The sequence below is a fragment of the Nicotiana tabacum genome, chromosome 24, assembly GCF_000715075.1.
Source record: "Nicotiana tabacum cultivar K326 chromosome 24, ASM71507v2, whole genome shotgun sequence".
Classification (NCBI taxonomy): domain Eukaryota; kingdom Viridiplantae; phylum Streptophyta; class Magnoliopsida; order Solanales; family Solanaceae; genus Nicotiana; species Nicotiana tabacum.
Window position 1 is genome coordinate 98,697,219 of NC_134103.1, and position 16,369 is coordinate 98,713,587.

The following is a 16,369-nucleotide window of genomic DNA, read 5'->3' on the forward strand; positions in this document are numbered from 1 at the left end:
GAAAAGGAGCATAGTTGCATATGTGGAATCTATATACGCAAGATCACATTCGCATACATGGAACCTACATTTGCAAGTCTAACCCATGAAGTCAAGAATGGAAGCAAAAGAGCTATAGATGCATATGTGGAATCTATATACGCAAAGGTCACATTTGCATACATGGAACCTACATTTGCAAGTCTAACTCATGAAGTCAAGAAGGGAAGCAAAAGAGTCATAGATGCATATGTGGAATCTATATTTGCAAAGGTCAAATTCGCATACATGGAACTTATATTTGTAAGTCTAACCCACGAAGTCAAGAATGGAAGCAAAAGAACTATAGATGCATATGTGGAATCTATATACACAAAGGTCACATTTGCATACATGGAACCTACATTTGCAAGTCTAACTCATGAAGTCAAGAAAGGAAGCAAAAGAGTCATAGTTGCATATATGGAATCTACGTACACAAAGGTCACTTTGCATACATGGATTTCACATTCGCAAAAGTGGAACATGACAAAACTATTCATCTTTTTCTATAAATAGTAAGCTCTCTTTGTATAAAGATATCCAATCTTTTGCGAGACAAGAACTAGTCTTGGTCTTCTTTCTTTGTAGTAAAAATATTTTTTTAATCTTTTAAATATTTCTAATTTTCTAAATATCGTTTTTAGCTTTTCTTATTCCATAATAGAGTAATCTTTTTTCGTTGGGATAGTTGATGAAGCTTGATATATTTTATAATACTATCTCAGTTTTTATATATTATTGGCTTGAAACTTTTTATTTACATTTCATACTGTGCTGAAATGATGGTTTTTAATTACTTCATTATTACTTCTATATATTTTATCTCTAAGTTATTCATATATTAATTTTGTAATTCTCGCAGATCAAAATTAATATATAATAACTGATGGATAAAATAGTAGAGTGAAAGTAATTTTTCAGTAAACTATTATTTCAAGTGAGTAATCTTGCTTGCCTCAGTTTTAATTCTCACGGAGGAATTGTTGTAGGCAAGATTATTTATCCTTAGTAAAATTATTCTCACGAAGTTTTTACTTTCTTTTAACACAATTCAAGCAAGAAAAATATTCCGGTTTAAACGTCACTAGTCTTAAGTTGATTAATTAACATAATTCTCATGGAGTGTTATTAATTGGTTATTTCTTAGTGAGTAAAATATAATTGTATTAGAAATAAGTAATTATTCTTTAAATAAATAAATGTAGAAATGAAGATTTTATTATAGTAATATTATCAAGTGAATTCAATAATTCCCAACTCTTTTTTAAAAAATTATAAATCTTTCAAAAGTTATTTATTTTGTTTAAGTAATTAACAAGTTTTAAACCTCACTCACTTTTCATCAATTTGATTCTCTCAAATAGTAGTTAGAATATTACAAGTCTGTAGAATAGATTATCCAGTCTATGTGGGACGATATCTTAAACTATACTAGAATTTGACAGAGTACGAGCAGGAAATTCCAATACACATTGGCCTCGCCGACTTTCTTTCATTCTTGATGATTTTCTTAGACTCTAGCTTGATATTAAATTGAATTTTCTCAAATTATTTTCTAATTTTTGTTCCTTAAAAGTTCAGTTGTTACTAAGAATTATGAGTATTACATCCCATAGCTTGAAATCTAACTTTGGTTCTTAAGGTGTGATTTGGCTATACTTACTCGTTGCTCAAATGCTTAAAGCAGAATAAGAAAATATGGTGTGTGAATACTCATCAACAAAGTCTCATTCTTGGAAGAAGAAATACCTCGGCAGTTGCCTCAAGACTTCAAAACTATCAACCTAATAAGATGCTATAAATATTCCAAGTCATGGTGAAAATCATGGTGAATACTAGGCACAATTCGATATGGTTGGAAAAACACAAAGAGAGAAGCTAGAAGAAAATAAAAGAAATAGAAAGGTAGAATATAATAAATATACAATAAGGATATTAAAAGAATTGTGACTCAATATATAAATGAATATATGATTGTCAGTATTTTTATGTCTCACTTCTTGAGTTCAACAGATGACTTCGAAGGAGATGGCTAATCTGTAAGGAAGAAGTGCAGTAAATAAAAGAGGTTTAACGAGTTATTAATGAGTTTAAAAATAATTAATTTGGTGATTTTTCGTTAGATGGAGAGTATTTTTAAAAAGTTTAGCTAACGATAAGGGTAAATGTGACCCAATAATATAACGCATGATAGATATGAATAATATACTAAAGTAGAGAGGTATATTTGGCCATTTTCCCTTTAATTAGACCACGGTGATGGGCGAGGCGGCCGTTCTTTGATGAAAATTTGTGAGATTGGCAACACCATTGACCAAACGAGCTACACCCTAGGACGCCAAAGAGATCTTTCTCTGACCAAATACTTTTCAAATATAAAAAACAAAATTAAATTATAGTAGTACTTTTATATAATTTCTTCATATATAAATTTTATTTTAAAAAAGTTAAAGCTCTTATATAGCAATTCACACTGAAAAAATTTACTAGTAATAATTTGAGACTCTGGACTTTTGGATCTCACCACTCTCAACATACAAAAGAAGGACGAGAATCTATTCATCCAACAAGTGTTACACAAAGCATTAGAAAGCAATACAATAAAACTCGAATTCATAAAACTTGAAAGTTGCACGGACATTTATAAACGACTAATTATCAAGTGATGTTCACAATAGCTTTTGGGATAAATTTCATTGTGTTGTTCGAACTTATGATTTTTTTTTTCCGCACAAAAGTATCTAAATACAATTTGTAAATAGAAATACCTAAATTACAATTATATATAACAAAAAGAAATACTTACTGGAAATATAAATTCTTCAATATTAAAAAATATACAAAATAATTTTAAAAACCTTACCTCCCCCAATTAGCATATTTTCAACCCACTTGCCTACTTAATTGACACATTACCTATTTTGATTAATGAATAAATATATTCACATAACTACTAATTTATACAATTGATTTCAAACACTTGAAGTTATTTATTTAGCACTTGCTAATAATGACTTATTTTCAATCAGCTAAGACAAACAGAACTTTCTCCTAAAATTATTTTCTATTATGTTTTTCAAAAACTACTAGAGTTTGCTCGTTGCACTAAGAAAGTCAGCTTCCTTGCTGTTGTATTGATATCTACCTCTGCTGTTTTGGGATTCTCTGCTTCAACACATTTCGAAACTTGCATGACGGTTGGTGCACTTCCCATTCCAGTCATCCAGTGGCGCAGTTGCATCTGACCTATCATTTGTTGTACCCCTGATTTCGGTGTTACCATTCTACCTCATTCATCCATCTTCGATATTGTAGGCGGTGCAATTATCTGTGATTTTCGTCGGGCCATCGTCGTTGTATGTACGTTAGCTCTCCCTGCTTAACGTGCACATTCAGAGCTCACGCCGTTCAAAGTCAAACATTTTCATTCACTACTCCCCAATTTGAATTGGTAGTTTTTTTTATTTTTTATTTTCGTTTTCTATTTCAAAATAATTTTAAAATTTCAACTTTGTTGGAGCTTAATTTCATTTTACTGTTCCCAATTCTTCAATTTTTAAAATTTATCGATAATATCTTCGTGTATTATTTACTTATTATATTTTATTTTCTAAATTAATTCAAAGTTGAAATACCCTCATATTATCTCTATTTTCATCTTTGTACATTTTTTTCACTGTAATATTATAATTAATTTTCTTAATTTTGAAATTTACATATAATAAACATACTATAATATCATGTTGGCAATTTCCCAATTTAAAATAAAATAGGTTATAGAATAAATAATTTTTAAGATATAAAATTATTGTTTCCATAAAAAAAATAGTTAAGTATGTTTAAATTTAAATTTAAAAATAGTAACTAATTATTAGAAACACATTATGCATAATTAAACTATTTTTTACTGTTTGTTGAAGTTAAAAAAGAAACTAATTATTATCTCACCTAACTAACTTTAGTCTAAATTGCCAAGTGGCCTATTGTGAGGCTGCGACTTGGCTTAATGTGGGAGCTTTTTCCTCTTCATTTTAGAACATAAAATAATAATACTCTTTTTACTTCACTAAAAAAATTTCCACTGGATTTTTCCTAGTAAGATTTTAACGAGGCACATTATCTTTTAATGAACATCTAAGGGGGAGTGTTATGAAAATATTATATTGTGGATGTCCATTCATTACTCCGCTATAGATAATCTTCCTGAAGAAGATTATCCATTTAGTACTCTGTTGAAGTTTATCTACAAGCAGTTGATGCAGACAGCTTACAAGCAGCTGATGCAGGCAGGTTGCAAGCAACTCAATGAAATGATTTGCAGCAGTTTCTTATTAAACAGGCAGGTTGCAAGCAGCTCATGCAGACAGCTTACAAGCAGCTCAAGAAATGCCTTGCAGTTGCTTCATGAAAAGCCTCGCAGCTGCTTCCTTTCTTCTATAAATAGAGGAGTTTTCAGTTCATTATGAAAACACAACAGTTTGAAATTGAATAAAAATATCAATCTCCCTCTATACTTGTCTTCGGTTTCTTTACTTTACAGTCTTTATTTTATAATACTTTATCAGCATGAGACTCTGCCATTTTGAGCACTTCGAATTTAATTTCTATTTCAGTGTTCGTCTCCGATGTAAGGCGGCACTCTTATGTCCGTGGTTAGATCTTGTTCATAACGAGCATCATAAGGCAGATTATATCTTTGAGGTGGTGAGTTTTTCTTCTTGGCAGTAGTGATATAGATATCACTTGCATCTGGTGTGGCCAAATTTGCATAATTTAATTTGAGCCTTTTGCTTATATTTTAATATCATTATCATCACTTGCTTGGTTATATGTTACGTATATAGTACCTATTTTGGTATTTGTTTTCATCCTAATTATCTTAATAAAGGATTACAAAGTGGATAACATTGTTAGATCCACTTAAACTCCAGCAGAGTTTGCAAGAAATATACAACCACCAGAAGTGGTTATGCTTCATATATCTCATTGTAACTAAATTTTGTTAACCACCAGAAGTGGTATATGCCTATGACCACCAGAAGTGATAATTTAGGCTTTCTATGGTTATAATTAAAGATAAGCTAGAGAAATATTCTCTATATTACATGCACGCCTCGATTTGCTCCTGAAGTAGTAAATATTTTAAAAGATGTTGAAGCATCACAATTGATGTGATTAATGCGCATTCAGATAATTATATTCGATTTCCTGAAGAATGAGAATTTTTGATAAATATTAATCCATTCCCTGAAGTGAATGTGATGATATTAATAAAGTCGTAAATATGAACATGCTCTTGATGTAAATATATTATAATTCACCTCGAGAAGAGGTAATATGATTGAGAGAATATATACTCAATTTTTCGTATTTCAATTTGCTCCTGAAGAAGTAACGCAATTAAAATTTTCTCCCGAAGCAGGAAAATATTATTAAACTGTATCTTTCTGTGCGTAAATAAAATAATGAATGGTTGTCATATTGATATAAAATATTCAGATGTTAATGATATTTCTCCTTGAAGGAGATATTTGTCACAAAGTTAGTAGTAGAAATATTAAAATTCTTAATTTTCGTCATTTATAAATTTAGAATTAGTTTTATGTTGTTCATTTGATTATGATTTTCTCTCATGATACCAGAAGCGTCTGAGCAATATTTGATAGTACAAAATGTATCAACAACTCTTGAAGAGCTAATTGTTTATCTAGAAGACACATGACACCAGTGGTGTCTGATAAATATTAGATTGTGGATAATAAAGGAAGGCTCTCGAAGAGTTTATATACAAATATGTCATTCATATTATATGATTATGGTCAAAACATATGTTGTAGTAAATCTGAAGTTTACTAATACAAATGGCTATCATATTGAGACTACAAATGATTAAAAGATTGAAAATCTTCATATTTCCACAATCATATGGGGTAAATATGTATGTGAGAAGTTACCCGTCTTATTCTTCAAATTTGTACTACATCATGTATCACTGTATACCAGAAGTTTACTAATGCAAAAGTAGCCACAGTAAATCAGAAGTTTACTGATGCAAAAGTTTATGCCATAGTAAACCAGAAGTTTACTTAGAGATAGCACATGCCATGATAAACTTGAAGTTTTCATTTGCCATTTTTAAATGAGCTATTTGAGAATTCAGATAAGCATATACTGAAAAACTAGAAGATTCTTCAAGAATTCTCTTGTGTTGCTTGTTCTCATAATAACTTGATTATACCAACTAAAGTTGGGACTAAAATTCCCGAATTTTGAAATATATAAAAGGTGAATATGGGCCCATTCACCTATCATATGAACCACTTATAGATGCATATATAAGATGGTTACATGTATGCTTATTGTCAACCTACAGTTTGGCATTTGAAATTGTCTTTCTCAATTAAGAGCATAATTTTCAGATTATGAAATCAAGATAGTTCATCTTGATAATGCTGGTTTATATCCAAGCTAGTTTAGTATTGAATACCTCCTATTAATGGCTAAACTATTGCTTATGAGAACAAAACCTCATATGTTGGTCTAAGATTTTCTAAATTGCATACAACATCACTTGTATGCATCAGACCAACAAAATATGATAAGTCATCCCCTCACAATTGGTTTAGGATCAGAAATCAAATATTTTTACTATCTAATAACTTTTGATGTGTGGTATATGATTAATTTCTCTACCACAATGCACAAAAATATGTTTCTCAAAGAAGATTGGGCATATGCGTTAGTTTTTCTAACATTTGGGGGATGGAATAAAACAGCTGAAAAATATGCTATATGAATCGAATTATCATTAATATGATCCTCGCTTAGAAGATAATTCAAGTCAAATACCAGAAGCCTTTGCTGATCCAAAATTAAATATCATATTTCAGATGCAAATGCTCCTATTAAAATTAAAGTTTCTGAAGGATAAAGTTTAATGTACGCATGAAGCGTGGTAGACCAATCGGTTCCAAACAATCCTTGAAAATAATAGGAGCAAATAATCAAAATAATCATAATAAGGAGGAAATGAGTTCTAGAAAAGCCCACGGCATAACATTTTATGAAACTCCAGAAGAAGTTCAGGTACCTGAAAATAAAGAAAGTGATGAGATCTCAACAAGTTATGTCGCTTGCGAACCGATACAAAATGATCGTCGGCGATATATTTGATACAATAAAGTGCACAATATTGTAAAAGATTGTGAGGATCGGACTTGTAGTCCAGACACCTGAAGATGTCATGCCATTTAAATGTAAGTCATAACCTATATGACTCATTTGATTAATTATATATGAAAGATCCCTGAAGGATTTAAAATGCCTGAAGCAAATTCAAAATCTCGGGAAATATATTCAATCAGATTACAAAGATATTTATACGGTTTAAAATAATCTGGGCGCATGTGGTATAATCGCCTTAGTGAATATTTGTTGAAAGAAGGTTACATAAATGAGTTATTGTCCATGTATTTTTATAAAGAAAATGGTATCAAAATTTGTTATACTTGTTGTTTATGTTGATGACATAAATCTTGTTGGAACTCCAGAAGAGCTCCAAAAGGCAATTGAATATCTTAAGAAAGAATTTGAGATGAAAGATCTTGGAAAGACAAAACTTTGTCTTGGTCTGCAAATTCAACATTTAGCAGACGAGATCTTTATCTATCAATCTGCCTATACATAAAGGGTCTTAAAATATTTTTATATGGACAAAGCGCACCCATTAAGTACACCAATGATTGTTTGATCACTTGAAGTGAATAAGGACCCGTTCCGACCTCCAGAAGAGGATGAGAAATTCCTTGGTCCTGAAACACCCTATCTCAGTGCAATTGGTGCACTTATGTATCTTGCTAATGCTACAAGGCCTGACATAGCATTTTCTGTTAATTTACTAGCAAGATATAACTCTTCTCCTACGCGGAGACATTGGAATGGGATTAAGCATATATTGCGATATTTAAAGGGAACTCTTGATATGGATTTGTTTTATGCTAACAAAGGTAGTGCACATCTTGTTGGTTATGCAGATGCATGTCATTTATCTGATCCCTATAAAGCTCGATCTCATGAAGCAAGTAGGGAATGCGTATGGTTGAGATCAATGATTCATTTTATTCGAGAAAAATGTGGTTTGGAATGTGATAAAAGATCCACAATTTTATACGAAGACAATGTTGCATGCATAGCCCAATTAAAGGGAGGATTTATAAAAGGAGATAGAACGTATCACATTTCATCAAAATTATTCTATACACATGATCTTCAGAAAAATGGTGACATCGATGTGTAACAAATCTGTTCAAGTGACAATCCAGCAGATTTGTTCACTAAATCTTTGCTAACTTAAACTTTTGAGAAGATGGTATACAAGATTGGAATGCAGAGACTTAAATATTTGAAACAAGGTTTTCATCAGGGGGAGTGAAATACACATTGTACTCTTTTTTCCTTACTAAGCTTTTTTCCATGGGGTTTTTCTTATAAGGTTTTTAATGATGCAACTAGAAATGCGTATTACTAAATATGTGTACTCTTTTTCCTTCACTAGGATTTTTTTCACAGGGTGTTTTCCTAGTAAGGTTTTAACGAGACACATTATCTTTTAATGAACATCTAAGGGGGAGTGTTATGAAAATATTATATTGTGGATGTCCATTCATTACTCCGCTATAGATAATCTTCCTGAAGAAGATTATCCATTTAGTACTCTGTTGAAGTTTATCTACAAGCAGCTGATGCAAACAGCTTACAAGCAGCTGATGCAGGCAGGTTGCAAGCAACTCAATGAAATGATTTGCAGCAGCTTCTTATTAAACATGCAGTTTGCAAGCAGTTCATGCACACAGCTTACAAGCAGCTCAGAAAAAGTCTTGTAACTACTTCCTGAAAAGCCTCGCAGCTACTTCCTTTCTTCTATAAATAGAGAAATTTTCAGTTCATTATGAAAATACAAACAGTTTGAAGTTGAATAAAAATATCAATCTCCCGTCTTAGGTTTATTTACTTTTAACGTCTTTATTTTATAATACATCTTTTTTTTTTCCTTTGTTTTTGGAGAAAAGTGGAGTTACCAATGGATGAACATTCCGCCTAATTTGCGACTCAGGCCGGTTCTCAATTCTCAGTGCGATTGAAAAGGATAATATAAAGGCGACCGCAAAATGCCCGTGAGAGTGGTGGAAACTTCTTCTACGCCTTCCCAGCCTTCAGGTACTCAACTTGCACTAAATTTCTCGCTTTTTAGATATACTATTTGATATCATCAAAAAATTTGGAAGCTGAAATTACCTACTGTGTATTTTTTATATATACTCTGTTTTCTGAATCGAAGTTACAGTTTTGATTATGGACATAAACTGAGATTCTTAAAATTTAGGGCCTGACTTAATCAGCGTAATGTGGGTTAATTTACAAAGTTAGCATCTTTTTGAAGATACTTTTGAAAGGATCTGGGCCACTCACTTTGCCAGATTGAATAGTTTAAGATTCTTGGCATGTGTAACTTGCTTGTAATTTGAATTGGATTTCTTCAATTTCTGTTGTTGTTGTTGTTGTTGTTGTAGTGTTAGTATTTAGTATTCACTAAAGTTCTGTACTTTTTGGTGTCAAATTATGTGATTGTGTTTGCCAAGTAGTAAGTAGTTGTTGCATGACTCAAATGCTCGTCTTTTTTCAACTATAAAGGTGCAACTTCAGGAAATACTTTGCCTCCAGCCTGTACACTTCTAAGTGTCGGACAGGTGAACTTCTGCTGTCATTTTCTCCTTCTGTTTCTATCATTTCATTTATTTGGAAATGCATTTCCCATTAATTTACGCGATGTTATACTTGTACAGATACTGTCCTGTAACATTAGTGTAACCTTCTTGTTTTTGTCTTCAATTAGACAGTTTGTTAGATGACTTTTTCCTGTCTCGTCCTTTTACACAAGGTTTTACTTAGAATCTTTCATTAGTTTGGGCAAGAACAGTAAGGCAAAGTAATATTTTAAGAACTTGAAGAGTATGATCAAACAAGAGAGGAGTGGGTGAGACGGATAAGCACAAAAAATGTTAAGTCAAAGACTATGATCAATCTGTGACGCCCATGAGAGCGGGTAAGCAAAATTGGCATGCTTCTAGGCTGGCAAGCTTCAGAAGAAGGGTGCACATGCCACCTTAGGTGAATCCACATCAAAATGGGAGAGGAAAGTGAAGAGCTTTATAAGATATAACACAAGTTTACATTATACGCGCGCTTTTGGCCTCGATGATGGCGTAGCCCAAGGAACAAATATGTGAGGTCTGCTGGGCCAAAATGGACAATACGTGCTATGGACTTAGGTATATGGTATCAGAGTCCCGCGCTTCCTCAGTATGATAGTGGGGCGAACCTCAGTGAGAACGCTCAGTCCCTGGGGAGGAAAGAATGTGATGCCCATGAGGGAGGGCAAGCTGACAAGGGCGGATCAAGCAGGACTGGCAGACTGATAAGCTTCTGAAGAACATGTCACTTTAGGGGAATTCCACATCCAAATGAGAGAGGAAATTGAAGAGCTTTATAAGGATAACATAAGTTCACATGGTATGCATGCTGGGCTTGATGATAGCATAGCCCAAGGGACAAATCCATGAGATCTAGTGAGCCAAAGCGGGCAATACGTGCCACGGACTTGGGGCGTGACACAATTGGAAAGGAATGAGCGTGAGAGCTTGTTTAAGAGAAAAGGCAAAAAAGGGGAAGAAATTCAAAACTGAATTGAAAAGAAAATGATCTATGCAAATTTCTCTAACCAACTAATCGACACTTTAGTCAATTATTTATGATTCCATTATGAGTTGGTTGTTTTCATTCTTTTGTCGCCTGAGATACAGTGTAGCAGTAGCCACAATATCTTTGTGGACATTCAACGCTCCCCCTCAAGTTGAGGGATGAAAATTCTTCTTGATTCCAAACCTGGAAACCAATGTGCGGTGCTGCTATTTGCCTAAATCTTTGGTCAATAAATCTGCTCGTTGTTTTTTTGGTTGTATGATTATTTCTGTGTTCTTGCAAACCCTATACCAGAGAAGAAACTGAATTCCCCTATCCCTGATTTCAAAATTGTACTTTGTTCTTTGCTTGTTGTATCACATCCAAATTGTATAGATGGCAATGATTAGAAAGTGATTGCCTAACCTCTTGTGGACAGAGCGTAAGTCATGCTTGCTTTGATTGAAATCTAACTTCAGTAAGTCATGCTTGCTTTGATTGAAATCTAACTTCAGTAAGCATCAGTGAGCTCCGAGTTTCATTTTTTGAAGCTTGTTTGAGACCATAAAGTGGTTTAAAAGGCTACACACCTTGTTCTTCTCCTAGCTGTAATAACCCTGAGGTGAAGCCATGTAGGCCATCTAAAAAAGTCATCTTGCATGAAAAAGCATTGTGGGCATCCATCTGATAGACAGTCCACTGATCAAATGCTGCAAGGGGGCATGCTTCTCTCTGCCACACTTGAGGCTAATGGTGAAAAGGGTATCATGGTGGTTCAACCCTTCCTTCTGATTGTAGTACCTTTTGGCTACTAATCTAGCCTTGAAGCTTTCGAACTTAAAGTTTGTGGTTGTTCAGCTTGTCACACAGGTGAAAAGTGTCATCATTGCTCACTGCATTGCTTTTTTTTTTTCCAGGCATTTTCTGGGACTCAGAATGTCTCAAGTCAACAAAAAGATGAAGCTTGGAGAGTAAATGTGCGAATTCAAGGTTGCGACCTTGATCATGGGTATCTCTGTGGTACAATGGAAGCTCTTAATGTTCCTATGGCAGATACACCAGTAAGAAGCCTGTGCTTTTACTTCAATGAGCGTCAGATCTCTTTGCTTCTTCATTAAATTTCTTTGATACATGAATCTGAAGCTACATCAAAGAATAGACATCTCTTGAGTGGTTGAACCTTTTTGTTACATTCATATGAAATTACACTGGTGAAAGGACGCCAGTTGAAATGTCATTGATCAGTGAACGAAGATGGTTCTTAATCTAACTGGTCTACTTTGTCTTTTTTCTACCATTCCAAGTGGTATTGCAGTCCTATACTTTTCGCCTCTTCATCCGGGATACTTTGAAAATCACTCCACACTTTATGGCGACAGTCTAAATAATATATCCAAGAGTTTCTGGTTGAAGAAAATTTCCTCTATGTGGTTGTCTGCTGTTGATTCTCTGCTGCAGAGAAAATATTAATATGCTTTTCCTTTCCAGTTTAGAAAATGCTGTTGATGATTTTGCTTGCTGTCTATTCTTAGTATCTTTAGATCTTATTTTGGACTTTGCATGCTAATGTTTCCAGCCTCTATTACATAAAAGAAGAGGCTTCTCAACCTCACTGCGCAGGAAAGAAAAGGGAAACAAGTTATGAACAGCTATTCATGGAGCTTTTTTTACTCTTTTATTTTTCAAACTTGTTTTGAAAAAGCTTTTCTTGAGCCGAGGGTCTATCGGAAATAGTCTCTCTACCTTACACAAGGTAGGGGTAAGGTCTGGCGTACACCCAACCCTCCCCAGACTCCACTTGTGGGATCGCATTGGATATGTTGTTGTTGTTGTTGTTGTTTACTCTTTGCATAAGAGCAGTCTCTCTCCCCATCCCCCCTGATCTCCTTCGCCCAAATCCCAATAGATGAACCCCCCCCACACACACACACCCCGAAAAAAACGGCTCTGGAATTTGCTTATCATTCCCTTATATGCATAAAGGAGTTTGGATCAAAACCAACTTGAGTTTTGAGGTATTTTTTTTAAGAGAGTAACGCAGTACAAGAAACCACAGGCTTTGAAACCTCACGAACAGGATTACTTCATCCTCAATACTCAGAATTTTTGGGGGGTGGGGGTGGAGGCTGGAATTGGAATTCAATTGATTCTATTAATTCGCTCTAGTCCAGATATAATGAATTGTGTTAATAGCTCTGTCACTTGATACTTTTGTAGATTTATTTCCCTTGGGAGACTTTTGTACCTAACTCATCTGGTATCATATGTCTCTCTTTTTTATAAGGTAAAGATCTCATCTGGAATCATATCTCACAAAGCGTGAACTATAGGAACTCTTTCAGATAAAAGAGTGGACGTATTTTAAAGTCCTTGATCCAGTGTTTCATATTGGATTTTTTGGAACCATCATTAGTACAGTGGCCCTTTTTCTAGAACCTTGTGAATGGAGAGTGGGGCAAAAGAGAAGTCAAATAGACAATAAAAATTTGGTGTCTACCTTGAACTTTTAGCTCATATGACAAACCAAACATTATTAAGGCCAAAACATAGTGTTTGTGTTCCGACGGAATGCATGTGTGAATAACCTGGATTTAATGCACGAGAAAGTAAGAAAGGAACTCTCAGAAATGAATAATCATTGTCAAAGATTCTGCAGTTATACCTCTTTTTGGATCAAGATTTTCACACAAATTAATTTTTCTTTTTAATGTTATTTTCTTGTTAGAGCTTTTCAATCTTTTCTTCAACACATGTGAGTACTGTTCACTGGTCAAAACTCTCTTATCTTACCTTCAACCTCATTCTTCTGTTCTTCACCTTCAACAATCAATTAGTTACCTAATTCTGCATACACTCTAACTGTAATGCTGACAACAGAGAATGTGTAAGTGTGGTTACTTGAAGCTGGATCTCCTCGTCTGACCCTTCGAATCTCTTGTTTATCAGCCTTCAACAATCAAGTAGTTGCTTAATTCAGAATACATTCTAGCTGTAGAGTTGCTGTTGATGGCTGGCAACACACACATACAGCTAGGTGCAAACTCTCTAATATCTAGCAGCCTTTTATCCATTGAGGATAAGCTTACCATGGAGTGATTTGTCAAGTTGTGATTAGTCTTCAGCATGTAACTGAAATTTTATCTTCTGCTATTCGTCTCTTTCGGGAAAGAGTGTTAACCAATTTGTTCTGAGTGCTTTTTTATATGTCATGTGCAAACCTCCAAAATGTCTAGGGTAACACCACTTCTTGTGGTATCGCCAGGTAGTTACTTTCTGGGAAGGAGAAATTGTTGACACCAAGAACTATACTTTCTTCACTGGCAAATGGGGCGCCACGTATGCTCTTTTCCTTCGCTTTCTACATTGACCAATATCCATTCCAAATGGTTTGACTAATTTTTAAAAAAAAATAGAAGTTTAGCTAATTGGTTTGGTTTATAAGCAGATCGGAAGATGATATAAAACACTGGACCAAGTTTCCATCGTTTTCACCCCTTCTGGTAAGCAGTCAAAGCTTCTCCTTTAAATGCCAGATATTCAGCCCTCTTGATCTTTTCTGCCCTTTCCAGAGCCAAGTGGAGGTCGATGGTGGTAAATCACTGGACCTGAGTAACTATCCATACATATTCATGGTAACATTTCTTCTATTACTGATTATTTGGTAAGGAAGCTTGCCTGCAGCTCATGGGATGTGACATTCTAACTTTGGGTGTGCAGAGATGGAAAGAACAATACTTCGTAAATGTTGGAACAGACTGTGGGTTGACAATCGCTGGTTTCTACTATGTGTGCTTCTCCTGTAGTGATGGCTCCATCAATGGCTTCTATTATGATCCCAATAGCAGGTACCATCTTTACCTCTTTCTCTTTATGGTTTTTCTATATATTTGCCTATCAATGTGCTCATGAACCTTCTCCGAATACTGTAAGCTTCTCACGTCAGAACTTAATTCTTCCAAAGTTGATGAGGATCTGATTGAATTTATTTTGGCAGCCCTTTTCAGAAGTTAGAACTAAAATCCACAAACGAGGGACGATCAGGTTTCAGTTTTTCCTCGTATGAGTTGCAATGAACCATCATCAGGAGTCTTTTATGGAAGATCGGTAAGCCCTGACTTTGATACATTATTTCTGAGTCTTCCGTCAATTCCTTGATGTCAAGTGGTGGCAAAGATTCCAATATGCAAACTAGAGCGTTCACAGAAGATAGAAGTTCAGACATGTGCCAGAGCTCCTGATTTAGCTGTCACAGGTCGAGTGGATGGGAGTAAAGATTAATTAACTAGTTAAGTCCTGGTGATGGAGTAGCATTTTATTTGAGATTTTGTTTCAGGGAAGTATATTCTTATTATGTACTTCTATCTCGTCCATCTGTGGAATACTCATCTTTGATTCACTGAATCACCTCATTTTAATCTCTGTTTTCGGTGAATCATTAAAAGAAAAGTGAGTTCTTGTACACCAACTTCTGGATCTATCATGCACGCAATTGTTGGAGGGTGTTGGTAGCATTTGACACTCAAATGTAATAGTGTACTTGTGATGCAAAGGACTAGAAACCAAGACAATATGCAGGGGGTCGGTGGAGGTACCCAGTGGATTAGTCGAGGTGCCCACAAGTAGTTTTAGACACAACTTTTATCAAAAAAGAACAAAAAATATGAAGAACTGTGAGGAATTGCAGATCACTGCTGTGAAGAGGTAAGTGTTAGGGCTTGAAAGTAAGCCTTCCACGTAGTTTGATATGCAAAATAATTGTTTTGAGCTTCTTTGCATTGCTATTAAAATGTTTATAGGTCTCTCGAATAAAGACTTGGCCCTAAATTTGGTGATTAACATAAAGCAAAACATGAATGTTTTGTTCCTTGCTTAAATCCATTTAACTTCCATTGACCCTTGCTTTTAGGGCAAGTTATACTTTCGAAAGGAGAGGAAACCTCATTTCGTTTGATTCCAATAGTTGCTTGGATGGATCTCTAGGACATTTACATAAGACACGAGATATTGTTGCGATAGTTCAATAATACTATCTGTTTTCTGTTAACTTTACTTATCTCTCTCTCTCTCTCTCTCTCTCTCTCTCTCTCTCTCTCTCTCTCTCTCTCTCTCTCTCTCTATATATATATATATATATATATATATATATATATATATATATATATATATATATATATATATATATATATATATTTTTTTTTTTTTTCTTTTTTTTTTTTTTAATAATCAAGAAATCTTTGAGGGTCGTTGGCACGCTGTTAATAATTTGATGACTAATGGGTCGTCCTCTTATCCTTCTCACAGGGTAATGTACTCTTAACACTAGACCAAAACATTGGAGCAGTGAAGTATTATATTTCTCTTGCAACTTCTAAATTCTAAAAAAATATTGAAAATCATGTATGATTGATTAACTTCCGGTTGTTGTGATTAGGGGTGTACAAATGAAACTGACAAACTGCACCAACCCGATAATTCGAGTCAAATCGAGAAAAAAAACCCGACTATGGTTTGGTTTGATTTGGTTTGGTGTTGGAAAAAAAAAATCCGATCATATTTGGTTTGGTTTGGTTTTAATTTAAAAAAGTCAAACCGAAACTAAACCAACCCGACA

At 34.2% G+C, this 16,369-nt stretch overlaps 1 protein-coding gene across 1 annotated transcript; it reads left to right on the forward strand.

The window, feature by feature from the left end:
* Window positions 1-9,069: 9,069 nt before the first annotated feature.
* LOC107805491 (uncharacterized) lies at window positions 9,070-15,223 on the forward strand. The gene is made up of 8 exons (XM_016629550.2): window positions 9,070-9,237; window positions 9,712-9,767; window positions 11,676-11,819; window positions 14,021-14,094; window positions 14,204-14,258; window positions 14,328-14,390; window positions 14,476-14,603; window positions 14,753-15,223. The coding sequence occupies exons 1-8, from the start codon at window positions 9,189-9,191 to the stop codon at window positions 14,829-14,831; spliced, it is 648 nt and encodes a 215-aa protein (XP_016485036.1). The 5' UTR covers window positions 9,070-9,188; the 3' UTR covers window positions 14,832-15,223.
* Window positions 15,224-16,369: the final 1,146 nt, after the last annotated feature.